The sequence below is a fragment of the Corythoichthys intestinalis genome, chromosome 10 (genome assembly GCF_030265065.1).
Source record: "Corythoichthys intestinalis isolate RoL2023-P3 chromosome 10, ASM3026506v1, whole genome shotgun sequence".
Lineage (NCBI taxonomy): Eukaryota > Metazoa > Chordata > Actinopteri > Syngnathiformes > Syngnathidae > Corythoichthys > Corythoichthys intestinalis.
In genome coordinates this window covers 15,955,748-15,970,720 of record NC_080404.1, presented here as the reverse complement: position 1 = coordinate 15,970,720, position 14,973 = coordinate 15,955,748, and the positions used below count along the sequence as shown (strand labels likewise).

The 14,973-nt window shown below is 39.9% G+C and overlaps 2 protein-coding genes across 6 annotated transcripts in view; one reads left to right on the top strand and one right to left on the bottom strand.

Annotated features, from left to right (window-relative positions):
* Window positions 1-8,410, top strand: part of LOC130922810 (calpain-1 catalytic subunit) — a 30,655-nt gene extending 22,245 nt beyond the window's left edge. For all 3 annotated transcript variants that reach the window (XM_057847930.1, XM_057847931.1, XM_057847932.1), the window contains 10 exons: window positions 535-746; window positions 839-878; window positions 2,543-2,608; window positions 6,630-6,687; window positions 6,829-6,893; window positions 7,026-7,094; window positions 7,160-7,238; window positions 7,322-7,435; window positions 7,527-7,585; window positions 7,664-8,410. In XM_057847930.1, the coding sequence (XP_057703913.1) occupies window positions 535-746; window positions 839-878; window positions 2,543-2,608; window positions 6,630-6,687; window positions 6,829-6,893; window positions 7,026-7,094; window positions 7,160-7,238; window positions 7,322-7,435; window positions 7,527-7,585; window positions 7,664-7,690 (789 nt within the window). In that variant the 3' untranslated portion in view covers window positions 7,691-8,410. The remainder of the gene's footprint in view (window positions 1-534; window positions 747-838; window positions 879-2,542; window positions 2,609-6,629; window positions 6,688-6,828; window positions 6,894-7,025; window positions 7,095-7,159; window positions 7,239-7,321; window positions 7,436-7,526; window positions 7,586-7,663) is intronic.
* Window positions 8,411-8,481: 71 nt separating this feature from the next.
* mrpl14 (mitochondrial ribosomal protein L14) lies at window positions 8,482-14,799 on the bottom strand. Of its 3 annotated transcripts, none has more exons than XM_057847933.1 (3): window positions 14,722-14,799; window positions 14,441-14,522; window positions 8,482-8,946 (listed from the first exon to the last, which is right to left on the bottom strand). In XM_057847933.1, exons 2-3 carry the CDS (start codon window positions 14,518-14,520, stop codon window positions 8,577-8,579), a joined length of 450 nt encoding a protein of 149 aa, XP_057703916.1. In that variant the 5' UTR covers window positions 14,521-14,522; window positions 14,722-14,799; the 3' UTR covers window positions 8,482-8,576. The 3 variants fall into 3 exon arrangements, with proteins under 3 accessions (XP_057703916.1, XP_057703917.1, XP_057703918.1); XM_057847934.1 differs by having other exon boundaries at window positions 14,653-14,729; XM_057847935.1 differs by lacking the exon at window positions 14,441-14,522 and having other exon boundaries at window positions 14,722-14,792.
* Between the last annotated feature and the right edge of the window lie 174 nt (window positions 14,800-14,973).

Below are 14,973 nucleotides of genomic sequence, written 5' to 3'. Positions count from 1 at the left end.
TAGTGCTGCATCGATACAGCACTAAAATTATGTCATCATATCGGGGAGTACAAAAAATAGTGCGCCAATGCTGTGCAATATGTACTCTTAAAGATCTGGTTTCCAAATGTCGGTCGCCCCACTCAAGATGGCCTCCAGTTATGCACGCCATCCTAAAAAACAGCACTTGTTACCCTCCCCAAGACTATAACAGACGTCCAATCCTTCTTCTGCTGTGGATTTAAATGAGTTTATTGCTAGTACGCCTCCAAATCATCTGAAAGGGAGGGTGGCAGCGAATGTGCTTCCAGCCTTCCACGTTAAGTGGATTGGACATCTAGCGCCATTAATGGTAGCCCATGAGTATAGCAGTGTCTGACCAAGCCGTGATAGCATTTACTTTAGATTCATGTCAGCATGCAGTGATTTAGTATCAAAAGAAAAAAAAATGTACTTTTTCAAAAAACGTGGCATTGATATTATCGGCATCGGAAGCCAAAAAATGGTATTGGTGCAACACTAATTGTAACTTTGATTGTTTCCTACCACCTTCAGTTTAAAGGCTGCCAGAATGTCCACCTGAAGAAGAATTTCTTTCTGAGAAATCAGTCGTGCGCTCGCTCTGAGACTTTCATTAACCTGCGGGAGGTGAGCACACGGCTCCGTCTACCTCCTGGAGAATACCTCATCGTCCCGTCCACCTTTGAGCCTGGTAAAGAGGCTGATTTCGTCCTCCGAGTCTTCACTGAGAAGCAATCAGAAACAGAGTAGGTGTCTTTTGTCACACTTGTTATTGTTGAATGGCATTTTAAGAATGTGTGTACCGGTAAGCTAAGAGTAACATCATTGTTTATTGCAGAGAACTGGATGACGAAATATCTGCAGATTTAGAAGATGAGGTATGTATGTATAACTGACATGAGCTACAGTGGTATGAAAAAGTATGAATCTTTTGGAATTTCTCACATTTCTGCATAAAATCACCATCAAATGTGATCTGATCTTTGTCAAAATCACACAGATGAAAAAACAGTGTCTGCTTTAACTAGAACCACCCAAACATTTATAGGTTTTCATATTTTAATGAGGATAGTATGCAACAATGACAGGAGGAGGAAAATAAGTAAGTGAACTATTACATTTAATATTTGGTAGGCCCCCCTTTGGCAGCAATAACTTCAACCAGACGCTTCCTGTAGCTGCAGATTAGTCTGGCACATCGAACAGGACTAATCTTGGGCCATTCTTCTCTACAAAACTGCTGTAGTTCTGTCAGATTCCTGGAATGTCTGGCATTAATCGCTGTCTTTAGGTAATTTCACAGTATCTTAATGGGGTTCAACTCTGGACTTTGACTTGGCCACTCCAGAACGTGTATTTTGTTTTTCTGAAACCATTCTGAGCTTGTTTAACTTCTGTGTTTTGGATCATTGTCTTGTTGCAGCTTCCATCCTCTTTTTAGCTTCAACTGTCTGACAGACGGCCTTAGGTTTTCCTGCAAAACATCCTGATAAACTTTTGAATTCATTCTTCCATTAATAATTGCAAGTTGTCAATGCCCTGAAGTAGCACAACAGCCCCAAATCATGATGCTCCCTCCACCAGGCTTCACAGTGAGGATGAGGTGTTGATGTTGGTGAACTGTTTTTCAATTTTTCCTCCACACATGACATTGCATGTTACTCCCAAACAATTCAACTTTGGTTCAACCAGTCCACAAAATATTTTGCCAAAACTTCTGTGGAGTGTCCAAGTGCCTTTTTGCGAGCATTAAACAAGCAACAATGTTTTTTTTAGACAGCAGTGGGTTCCTCCGTAGAGTCCTCCCATGAACACCATTCTTGGCCATAGTTTTATATATAGTTGATGTGTGCACAGAGATATTGGACTGTGCTAGTGATTTCTGAAAGTCTTTAGCAGACACTAGGGTTCTTTTTTACCTCTGAGTATTCTGCGCTGAACTCTTTGTGTCATCTTTGGTGGACGGCATCTCCTGAGAAGCAATAGTGCCAAACTCTCCATTTGTAGACAACTTCTCCGACCTTCGATTAACAAACATCCAGACTTTTAGAGATGGTTTTGTATCCTTTCCCAGCTTTATACAAATCAGCAATCCTTGATCGCAGGTCTTCCGACAGCTCTTTTGACTGAGCAATGATGCACATCAAACAATGTTTCTTATCAAGACAATTCTTACCAGGTGTGTTTTATAGTGGGCAGGGGCAGCTTTAAACCACTCATCAGGGATTGGGCACACACCTGACTTAAATTGTTTGGTAAAAATTGGTTTCAATTGCTCTTTAAGTCTCCTTCGACAGAGGGTTCACTTACTTATTTTTCCCCTTTCTGTCATTGTTTGCATGCTATCCTCATTAAAATAGGAAACCCATAAATGTTTGGGTGGTTTTAAAGCAGACACTGTTTTTTTCATTTGTGTGATTTTGACAAAGATCAGATCACATTTGAAGGTTATTTTATGCAGAAACTATATTGGAAGAAATTGGAATACAGCGACTCATTTAACAATAAAAATAACCTGGTATACGATTCAATTTCCATCCAGGATGAACTAACTGAAGATGACATTGATGAGTCCTTCAAGTCCATGTTTGCCCAACTAGCAGGCGAGGTATGCTGTGGAATCTCCTACTCATATGTTCAAGGACCCATATTTGTTAACTTCAACTTATTGAGGTTTAGAAAGCTTTCATTTCTCCTAGCCATTCATTTGAAAAAGGGTGAGATCAAAATGAAATTAACTATTAGTAACACTTGGGGTGGGAATCGCTGGATACCTCAGGGTACGATGTGATTTGCGATACAAGGCTCACGATAATGATCACCTCACAAAATGGCGATATAACAACAGTTTATCACTGTTAGACGTCCAATTCATTTGAACCGGGAGGGTGGCAGTGGATGAACATTCGTTCATTCGCTGCAATCCCTCCCACTTTAAATGGATTGGACGTCTATGGCGGTCAATCGCAACCAATGAGTTTAATGCTGGGGCATTTTAGGTCATTGCTGATTATTTTCAGTCACTTTCTATTGATTTTGGGGTATTTTTGAGTCTCTTCCTGTTGATTTGGGGAACATTTATGGGTCAATTCCTGTTGATTTGGGTTTCAGAACAGGAAGTGACCCAGGAATCTCCCCAAATGAATAGGCCAGGGGTCAGCAACCCAAAATGTTAAAAGAGCCATACTGGAGCAAAAAAAAGTCTGAAGCCACAAAAACTTGAAAGCCATATATAAGCCTTATAATGAAGGGAACACATTCTGTACGTATCTACAGTGCTGCTCGAAAGTTTGTGAACCCCACAGCGATGGTCAGATTTTTTGTAAAAAAAACTAAAATAACCTTATTAAATGTTAAGTTATACCCAAATCCACAATACTGACATTCCAAATAATGGACTGAAACAAAAGAAATAGTTATATTGTCATTCTTTATTTAACAAAAGTGGTTGATTTAAGAAAAACTCAGATATCATGTGTGCAAAAGTATGTGAACCCCTTCAGTTAATAGGATATTGCGCCTCCTTTTGCAGAGATTACCTCAACCAAACGGTTTCTGTAGTGACTAATCAGCCTCTCACATCTACTTTGGGGGATTTTTGCCCATTCTTCCTTGCAGAACGCAGTCAGTTGAGAGAGGTTTGATGGGCGTCTGGCATGAACTGCTCGCTTCAGGTCCCGCCACAGCATTTCAATGGGATTTAGGTCAGGACTTTGACTGGGCCAGTCCAGAACACGAATCTTCTTCTTTTTCAGCCATTCCTTGGTTGTATTGCTGGAATGCTTTGGATCATTATCATGTTGCATGATCCACCTTCTGCCAAGCTTTAACTTCAAAACAGATGGCGTCAGGTTATGTTCTAGGATTTGACAATATTCCTCAGAATTCATGATTCCCTGGACTATGTGGAGTTGTCCAGGTCCTGAGGATGAAAAGCAAGCCCAGATCTTGACATTCCCACCTCCATGCTTCACTGTTGGGAGAAGGTTCTTTTGGTGGTATGCAGTGTTGACTTTTCGCCAGACATGGCGGTTTTGGTTGTGACCAAACAGTTCAATTTTGCACCTACATCAGTTGATGAAAACTCTTTTTAATTTAGTCTCGACAACACAACTGTTAAAAAAACAAAAAAAAACTACTGAATTGATTGATTAGGAAATCAGGTTGAAATAATAGAAAATTCCAAAATGTTGAGGGGGTTCACAAACTTTTGAGCAGCACTGTATATTAGCCTAGAATCAAAAAGACTTGAGTTGGATACAAATACATAATCAGCCTTCATGATTACGGTAATTCCCTTACTATAAGGCGGACCTGAAGCGGTAATTCCCTTACTATAAGGCGAACCTGAAAGCCTTCAATTTTCTCAAAAGCTGACAGTGCGCCGTATAATCCGATGTGCCTTGACATTCCATTTAGGTCAGCTTCATCTTAGGGATGGATAACGCAAAGCCAACCACAACTACTACTACTACTACTACTACTGATACTACTACGACCAGTGTTTTTAATAACGCCGTTCGAGTATACCGGTGTTACTAACGGCGTTATTTTTTCCAGTAGTGACTAATCCAATTAATTATTTTTCTCGTCTTGGCAACGCCGTTACCGTTACTGAGGATGTAAAGACGTGCATTACTATAAGTTGCTACGTTGGTTGAATGATGCGAGAAAAGTCTGAGAGACACGGACTCACGGAGACTAGAGAGTTGTGACGCCGTTGCAAACGCGATGCTATAGGTAGCTCCAATAATACCTGACTGTAGCTGATAGCCTACAAACCAGGGCCATGCTACAAACTACGCCCACATGAGGTAGATATCACATGTGTATATAACTAGATGCGAAATGACTGACACGGCAGCGTTAGTAGTTAGCACATGTATAGAAAACTAGATGCGAAATGATAGACTCACTGGCGTTAGTAAAACGCCGCCATCTTAAAGCAGACTTCTCAGGAAGGCTCTGTTGTAGAGAACCTTCCTAGCGAACTTAAAATCAGCAAAATCTTGACTTGGATCAATCTTTAAATGATAAAACAGTTTTAAAACATGCCGAAAGTAGACAGAAGGGACCTAATGCAATAATGGGAGCAATTTTAACAACTTTAACGGTTGATTCACAACATTAAATGACTTCCAAACATAGCAAAGGTTACCGTATTTTTCGGACTGTAAGTCGCAGTTTTTTTTCATGGTTTGGCAGAGGGTGCGTTTTATACTCTGGAGCGACTTATGTGTGAAATTATCAACATATTATTATATCATTGTTGCTTGTTAGCATGTTCTGTATGCTAAAGTTATCTCATTAACACTATGTTACATTAACATACCAGGCACGTTCTCAGATCGTTGTTTATGCCCCATGAAATGTTAGCATACTGTACACTTATTCAGCCTGTTGTTCTCTATCGTATTTTTATTTTAAATTGCCTCTCAAGATGGCATATGTGTTGTTGATGCTGGATTCTATCAGATAAATTTCCCCCCAAAATACGAATTATACTCTGGTGCGACTTATATATGTTTTTTCCCTTTTCATTGCGCATTTTTTGGCTGGTGCGACATATACTCAGGTGTGACTTATAGGCCAAAAAATACGGTACTATCTAGTTATCGCAAGATCTGCAATACCCTTGTGTCTAAGTTTAGGGTAAAGAATTGGGCTAGGGCCAGTTGTCCCTAAAACCCTTTAAACTTCAAATAGTGTGACCTGTGTTTTCCTGGGGGGAATGAAAAAAAAAAAAAACATGAAAAGTAACACTAGTTACTTTGCCAAGTAAATGATTACTCTTACATTCAGGTAACTGAGTTACTAACTCAATTACTTTTTGGGAGAAGTAATTTGTAACTGTAATTAATTACTTTTTTAAAGTAAGATTAACAACACTGACTGCGACTACTACTACTGCGCCTTATAACAGTGCGCCCTATACATGAAAACGGTTTTAAAATAGGCCATTCATTGAAGGTGCGCCTTATACTCCGGTGCACTTTATAGCGCGGAAAATACAGTAAATGTGTGTTTTCCTTGGTTTTTCATTACCATATTAACGGACTAGAAGAACTTTTGTGTCATGTTTGTCCTCCTACAGAAACCATATAAAAACTAAAAATATATTTCCCTTTCCCATCTTCAAACAATTTTGAAAACGCTCCAGGGAGCTACTAGGGCAGCGCTAAAGAGCCGCGGGTTTCTGACCCCTGGAGTAGGTAGTGAGTCAAATTCAAAAATGCCCTAAAATGAATAGAAAATGACCTGTAAATGCCCGGAAATCGGAAAGAAGGGCTGCAAATGCTCTGTTTTCGAATGAACGAACGTTAATTTGCCCCTCCAAGTCTAAATGGATTGGGCGTCTACCGCTGTAAATGGCAGCCATTGAGATAACAGAGACACAGTTCTAGTGGAAGATTTTGTTTGCAAAATTGTTGTTTGTTCCCTTTTTTTAATTTAAAGTCACTTTTTTAAAACGATATATCGATTCTTGGCAGGAGCGTGTCGATAACCTTTTGGGATACAAATTATCACGATATATTACTCTAGCTGTAAGACTGCTGTATATTTGTAGAAATGATGCATCCAGCTTGAAAACAATTTTTTTTAAGACACATTAATTCTTTTTCACCCAGGACATGGAGATTTCCATTCGTGAGCTGAAGACCATTCTGAACAGGGTCGTCTCACGCCGTGAGTTTTGTATATTTTTCAATGAAAGATTGGTAGCCACTGCAGTGTTGACACATTAGTATGGCTTTCTAGCGTATATACAGTCTATTCCCTGAACGGCCTCTACTAGTGTGTTCAACTCCATTTATGGTGTTCTACCAGATAAAGATCTGAAGACGGATGGGTTCAGTATGGAATCCTGCAGAACCATGGTCAATCTAATGGATGTATCCTGTTGCCTTATCAAGAATTTCAATTTAAAAACACACACACGCATGATTTTACCACACACAATTTGCACATTGTATTTGTGTCAAACTGAATTGTTGAGTTAAACACCATGACAACATTTTAATCAGAAGGATGGAAGTGCTCGTTTGGGAGTTGTGGAGTTCCAAATTCTTTGGAACAAGATCCGAAAGTGGCTGGTAAGTGAAGGTAATGTGTAAGCTGCATTTTAGCTTAACTAATAATGTCGTCCCTTTGACTACAGCTTGTTTTTAGACAATTTGACCTTGACAAGTCAGGTGCCATGAGTTCATATGAGATGCGGCTTGCTGTGGAGGCAGCAGGTAGAAGAAGAAAACCCCTTTTTACTCTTTTAAAAAAAAAAAAAAAAAAAGCTGAAATGCTTAGCTGATCTTTGTCTTTGCAGGTTTTAAATTAAACAACAGACTAAATGAGATTCTGGTGGCCCGGTATGCAGAGAATGAGATGATCGACTTTGATAACTTTATCTGCTGCTTGGTCAAGCTTGAGGCCATGTTCAGTGAGTACTCTACCCATTGTTGTTTTTTTAAATATCACCGTCCCATGACCTGTTTAAACAGGAAAAATAACATTCACTTTATTTTGCGCAGGGTCTTTCAGGCAGTTTGACAAAGAGTCAACAGGAGTGGCTGAACTGACTCTTATAGAAGTGAGTTCTGTTTGGTATGATTTGCAAACCTTTCAATCCAACTTTCTTACCCTGTTATTCTTCTGGTCCCATTGCCAGTGGCTTTACCTGACCATGTGTGGTTGAAGACTACGTACAGCGCCAAGTGAGGGATGGCAGCAGCCTGCAGACTGTCATGATTGTTTTAATGCTCAGCCTTATTAATCCAATAACTTTTTCTGACTGTAGTATACACATACAGTAGTAGCAAGGTGACTGTATAAGCACGCATTAAAAAGTCCATCCAATTCAAGTTTCCACTAGAAACTATGCAAACCTAATGTATGCAGCTATCACTCCTGCATGAGTATATACGTAATCACAAAATGGCAAGTTCTTTGCATGGTGATGTTTCTATATTTTGGGTTAGTGGTCTCTAAAGATCCTGCTACTAAAATATGCTTTAAACATGTTAGGTTAATGCTTTTAAAAAGTAGTTACGCAGTTTCTAATCAATTATGTTGACATAATAATTTTTCCTACTTTGTATAACTTCTATTGACATTAACAGGACAGTGTTGATTGAAATTTGCACCAGTACAGACTTGAGTTTATGAATTTTTATATTTTTTGTGTTGTTAGAAAGTAGCAGCAGATCTACGTGGGGTTGCAACCCAAGATTTCACTTAGCACTGAAATTTTAGTTGAAGCTGCTAGCAAAAATGCCTCACATTGAGAAAAACTGATGACAAAACATTTACAGGGATCATAATCTTGGAACGCCTTAAACATGTTAAATTAATATGTGCCAGTTTTGTTTTGTGTTCAGAATGTGTGTTGTGCCTTCAATAAATGCCATTAACATCATTCGTTTTAAGGTTTGCTCTTTCTTTCCCTAAATTTCCCAACATTGCTTGTTTAACAAACCGTACCATGCATTTAAGGTAAAGGTTGTATTTATTGTAAGCAAAGAGGTGACCGTCAACAGAAATATGAGCCTACTACATACAATAACATACAAAGAACAGTCGAATCAAACAAAAGAACTAGCAATTGCCAGCACCTTTGAGTAGTCCCCTTCGATTTTTTTGCGTAAATGAGTGGGTATGGGAACCTTAATCCTTGTTCCAGTTGGATTTCCATTGTCCTCAATCAGGACGACATTATTAGAATCAAAACGTGGATGCATGCGATCTCCAGGCATCTTGTGACCAACGATTAATGCGGCCTTTTTCTGTCCTTTAATGGCCAGTAACACTTTATCACCAACTTTTCCAACACCGTTCTTTGTGTACACATGGATCACTCGTGGAGGCCGGTGGTAAGGTGTATTTCCAAGAGAGCTGTTATCCACTACTCGAACTCTTGTCATTTTCTGAATGGCAGCTGCAACGGTGGTCACACTGGAGAGACAAATTCATGATATTTATCATGGGGATGAAAACTTTTTCAATAATTGACAGACCACGGAAAATGCATCGAACACATTAAAAATTTTTTAGAGAAGTAAATAGTGACTAGCGGTTTTGCTAATCTTACTTTAAAAAAGTCATCAATTAGTTAAAAATGACTTCTCCCAAAAAGTGATTGAGTTAGTAACTCAGTTACCTGAATGTAAGAGTAAATAGTTACTTGGCAAAGTAACTGGTGTTACCATTCATGTTTTTTTTTTTTTCATTCCCCCCCCCAAAAAAAACAAAACAAAAAACATAGTAACCTTCGCTATGTTTGAAAGTCATTTATTGTTGTGAATCAACCGTTAAAGTTGTTGAAATTGCTCCCGTTATTGCATTAGTTCCCTTCCGTTTTAAAACTGTTTCATCATTTAAAGAAAGATTCAAGTCAAGATTTTGCCGATTTAGGAGTATTTTAGATCAGAAGTTACTTGGTTAGTTAGGAATGTTCTCTACAACAGAGCATTCCTGAGAAGTCTACTGCTTTAGGATGGCGGCTTTTACTAACGCCAGCGAGTCTCTTATTTCGCATCTAGTTCTCCATACATGTGCTAACGCCGCCGTGTCTGTCATTTCACATCTAGTTCTATATACATGTGATATTTACTGTAGCATCATGTGGGCGTAGTTTGTAGGCTCTCTGCTACAGTCATGTATTATTGGAACCACCTAGCATCGGGTTTGCAACGGCGTCACAACTCCATTCGCTCCTCCCCACCTCTCTCGTCTCCGGGAGTCCGTGTCTCTCAAAGTCTTTTCTCGCGTCATTCAACCAACGTAACGCATAGTAACGCACGCCTTTACATCCTCAGTAACAGTAACGGCGTTGCCAAGATGAGAAAAGTATTTAGATTACTCACTACTGAAAAAAATAATGCCGTCAGTTACGCAGTTATACTCTAACGCTGTTACTAACAACACTGGTGACTTGGCATGCTCAATACAGTGGTACCTCGACATACAATCCCTTCGACACACCATCTTTTCGACATCAGACGTAAAATTTGACTCGCCGTTTGTTTCTACACTCGACGACATTCTTGAAATACGCCGACATGTCAGCACCGCAGACAAATGCACGGCGGATTTTCACGTGAGAGAAATCAACACAGGTTTCAAAAAGGTTGGTACTGATGGTGAGACAAGGACCACTGAAATGATGCAAATTATAGAAAAATATGAGCGTGGGGTGCGCATCTGTGAACTGGCTCAACAAAACATCTCCATGGTCCTCGCCCGACCACCGTTTGCCAGTCTTTATAAGTTAAGGCAGTTGCCAAACTATTCCACATCGGGCCGCTGTGGGTGCTGGATTTCTTTCCAACAAAACAGGACGACACATGTGTACCAATCTGGTGTTTTACAAGTGTAATTAGTTGATTGTGGTCAGGTGCTGCTTGTTTTGGCAGAAACCTTAATGGTTAAACGGCCTGTGCTCGATCGGTAGGAACAAAAACCAGGACCCACAGGGGTCCTTGAGGACCGGTTTGGGAACCACTGAGTTAAGGTGACAATTATTATTGTGGTAATATCCCCAAAGAAATCGCCAGCGTCGTCAGGCTTTTATCATTTGTTTCAGAACTTATCCAACACAAAATGCCTACTCTCTGCATCAGTTGACTATGTTCTCAACAAAACAGCGCTCATGTCTCAACCTTACCGCTCTCGGTCACGTCAGCTGCGCGGTGCGTTCAGGTACAGCAAAAAACGCCCGCCAAATTACAACCCAATTTGTTACATTATTACAGGAACTACCGTATTTTTTCGGACTATAAGTCGCACCTGAGTATAAGTTGCACCAGCCATAAAATGCCCAACGAAGAGGAAAAAAACATAAGTCGCACTGGAGTATAAGTCGCATTTTGGGGGGAAATTTACTTGATAAAATCCAACACATAGAACAGATGTGTCATCTTGAAAGGCAATTTAAAATAAAAATACAATGGAGAACAAGATGCTGAATAAGTGTACAGTATGATAACGTTACATGATGCATGAACAACGAAATGCGAATGTGGCCAGTATGTTAACGTAACATAGCTATCAAGAGTTATTCAGACAACTATAGCATAAAGAACATGCTAACAAGTTTACCAAACTATCAGTGTCACTCCAAAACACAAAAATAACATGTGAAATGATATAATAAGGTGTTAATAATTTCACACAAGTCGTTCCAGAGTATAAATCGCACCCCCAGTCAAACTATTTAAAAAAACTGCGACTTATAGTCTGAAAAATACGGTATTATTATTATTCCGTATTATTAGTATTATTTTGCTACAGTGGGGAGAGCAAGTATTTGATACACTGCCGATTTTGCTGGTTTTCCCACTTGCAAGCCATGTAGAGGTCTGTAATTTGTATCATAAGTTCTCTTCAACTGTGAGGGACGGAATCTAATACAAAAATCCAGAAAATCACATTGTATAATTTTTAAATAATAAATTTGTATTTAACTGCATGAAATAAGTATTTGATACATTACCAACTAGTAAATATCTCGGCTCTTAGTTCTTTTTTAAGAACCCCTCCTGTTCTCCACTCATTACCGGAAGTAACTGCACCTGTTTGAACTTGCTACCTGTATAAAAGACACCTGTTCACATGCTCAAACAAACAAACAAACTCCAACCTCTCCACAATGGCCAAGACCAAAGAGCTGTGTAAGGACATCAAGGATAAAATAATAGACCTGCACAAGGCTGGGATGGGCTACAGGAAAATAAGCAAGCAGCTTGGTGAGAAGGTAACAACTGTTGGAGCGATTATTAGAAAATGGAAGAAGTTCAAGTTGACGGTCAATCTGCCTCGTTCTGGGGCTCCATGCAAGATCTCACCTCGTTCGGCATCACTGATCATAAGGAAGGTGAGGGACCAGCCCAGAACTACACGGCAGGACCTGGTCAATGACCTAAAGAGAGCTGGAACCACAGTCTCGAAGAAAACCATCGGAAACACATTAAGTCGTCATGGATTAAAATCCTACAGCGCACGCAAGGTCCCGCTGCTGAAGCCAGTGCATGTCCAGACACATCTGGAGTTTGCCACTGACCATCTGGATGATCCAGAGATGCAATGGGAGAAGGTCATGTGGTCGGATGAGACCAAAATTGAACTTTTTGGTCAAAACTCGGCTCGTCGTGTTTGGAGGAAAAAGAAGGATGAGTACAACCCCAAGAACACCATCCCAACCGTGAAACATGGAGGAGGAAACATCATTTTTTGGGGCTGCTTCTCTGCCAATGGTACAGGACGACTGCACCGTATTGAGGGGAGGATGGATGGGGCTAAGTATCGCCAGATCTTGGCTGACAACCTCCTTCCTTCAGTGAGAGCCTTGAAGATGGGTCGTGGCTGGGTCTTCCAGCATGACAACGACCCAAAGCACACAGCCAAGGCAACTAAAGAGTGGCTCTGTAAGAAGCATCTTAAGGTCCTGGAGTGGCCTAGTCAGTCACCAGATCTGAACCCGACAGAAAATCTATGGAGGGAGCTGAAAGTCCGTGTTGCCCGGCAGCAGCCCCGAAACCTGAAGGCTCTGGAGAAGATCTGCATGGAGGAGTGGGCCAAAATCCCTGCTGCAGTGTGTGCAAACCTTGTCAAGGACTACAGGAAACATTTGGTATCTGTAATAGCAAACAAAGGTTTCTGTACCAAATATTAAGTTCGATTTTTGTGATGTATCAAATACTTATTTCATGCAATTAAATGCAAATATATTATTTAAAAATCATACAACGTGATTTTCTGTTTTTTTGTATTAGATTCCGTCCCTCACAATTGAAGAGAATTTATGATATAAATTACAGACCTCTACATGCTTTGCAAGTGGGAAAACCAGCAAAATCGGCATTGTATCAAATACTTGTTCTCCCCACTGTATGTGTAATTGGCATTTGTAATTGTATCAGCAGTATTTATGAAGGATTTAGTGTAGGTTTTAGGGATGTGGAACAAATTAATGGAATTATAATGTGTTCTTATGGGAAAATCCTGCTCGACGTACGACCATTTCGACTTACAAATTAACTTTGTATGTAGAGGTACCGCTGTATATTGTTTGAACATCGCTATAGCAATGTGTACATGGGTAATAGTCACATCACAGGATGTGCAATTGTTGTTTTTTTTAAACATATAAACTTTTGTTTTACTTCATAAAAGCAGCAAGTGTGCAGATCTTGGATCCCTTTTATATACAGCATGTCTGGATTAAACGGCATTATATAAATTCGGGATGCTCCCAATCCGATCAAGCCATTTATCAGACAAATCAGGTGACAAGGATCGGATTTTTAATTAAAAAGATATATTTGTTTTTCTGCTTCATGCTCGTACAGCTCCACAGTCTCGCTCTACCCCTCATGCTAAGCAGTGCGACTAAACTGTTTTTCTTGGTCACAAGTAAATCTGGCGTATGAGGAAGAAGCGGCATGGAAAATGAATGAATGAATGAATGGTACTTTAAGTTAATGATGGTTGACAGGTTTATAGCTTCGATCTGGCCAGAGAAGCCTTGATAGTTCTATGATCAAGGGCACAAAAGTTTTAATCATCGTTAAACTTGCAGCCCAGTCTCAGGTGTGTTGTGCAAACTCATTTATTGTGTAAGTGAGAGGCTGTTCTAGGCAGCATGACTGAATTTACGTGGACTCACTCAATGAAGCATTTAATAAAGACAAGCATTTTTCTACATTATTCTTGTTTTAAAATAATTCATGTTATGGGACAGTGGTTAGCACGTCCACCTTACAATTCTGGGATCGTGGGTGCAATCCTAGCTCCAGCCTTAGTGTGGAGTTGGCATGTTCTTCCCATGCCTGCATGGCTTTTCTCCAGGTTCCTGCCACAACCCCAAAAAACGTGCATGGTATGCTGACTGAACACTCCAAATTGTCCGACGGTGCAAGTGTGTGTGTGTGAATGGTTATGTGTCTATATGTGCCCTGTGACTGGCTGGCGACCTGTTCAGGGTGTACCCCGCTTTCTGCCTGGAGTTGGCTGTGATAAGCTCCAGCACCCCCCATGAGGATACGCGGTTCAGAAGATGAAGGAATTATATGAATGTAATGGAGAGTGATTAAAAGTATGGCGTTAAAGGTAAAGCAATGAAAAATATGGCTTTGCCTACATTTTGTGCTGTTGCACCTTAAGAAAAAAGGTGGCGCCATGGCAATTAATTATAGCAATGTTATTTTTTTCCATTATCGTTCAGGCCTATCCCAAACAGAGCTATTCAAGTTATCTGGTAAAAATTCTTCTAGTTTTAATATCGCAAGCTCCCAAAAATTGCAGTGAAAGTTTTTTCCAATATCGTTCAGGCCTAATAGTAAACTATTCTGTACTAAAATGATCAAAGTAGATTACTGTGGCTGGTTCGCGACCACCTACCAAAGCTAACAAGTAACACATGGTTTTGTAATTCAGCCAAAAAACTTACCCGAACGTTCTTTGAGGTATTATGCACGATGTACGAGCGAAGAGCCCAGTAACAGATCTTGTCAACAGGTACACCGCCATAACTACGAAGAATAATGGTATTTAGGTACATTTAATTAGCAGCGTGGCTAAAGGCTATGGCTAGTGCTCGCTAATGGTCGACAGAAAAAAGATACGCACGTTATAAATCTGAATTACAATAATTTCACGTACACAATTAATAGTCTGTTTGCCACCATCAAGACTAATTGATGGTTTTGTTATAAAAGTGAATTCCGTTACCGTTCTTCGTCAGCCCATGCCAATGTCAAATATGTGACGTCACAAATCAGCGACAAGCGCACAATAGTACATTTAATACTTTGACGGCTTGTGAGCGTAGAAAACACGCAGTTTAAAAAAAAAAGTAAGCAACGTTAGAGACCGCGAATAAACTAGTGCATAAACAAACACGACTCATGGAGCCGATACGTTAAAAAGTATTTTATAAATGGTTGTACAAGGGCAGGGAATCAAAAAAATAAAAAAAAGATC

Bases quoted from the DNA above. Each gene is read 5' to 3' on its own strand.
- mrpl14 (XM_057847933.1), bottom strand. From the start codon at position 14,520: ATGGCGGTGTACCTGTTGACAAGATCTGTTACTGGGCTCTTCGCTCGT. The intron at 8,947-14,440 runs GTAAGTTTTTTG...TTGTCTCTCCAG, and splicing joins ATACCTCAAAGAACGTTCGG to TGTGACCACCGTTGCAGCTG.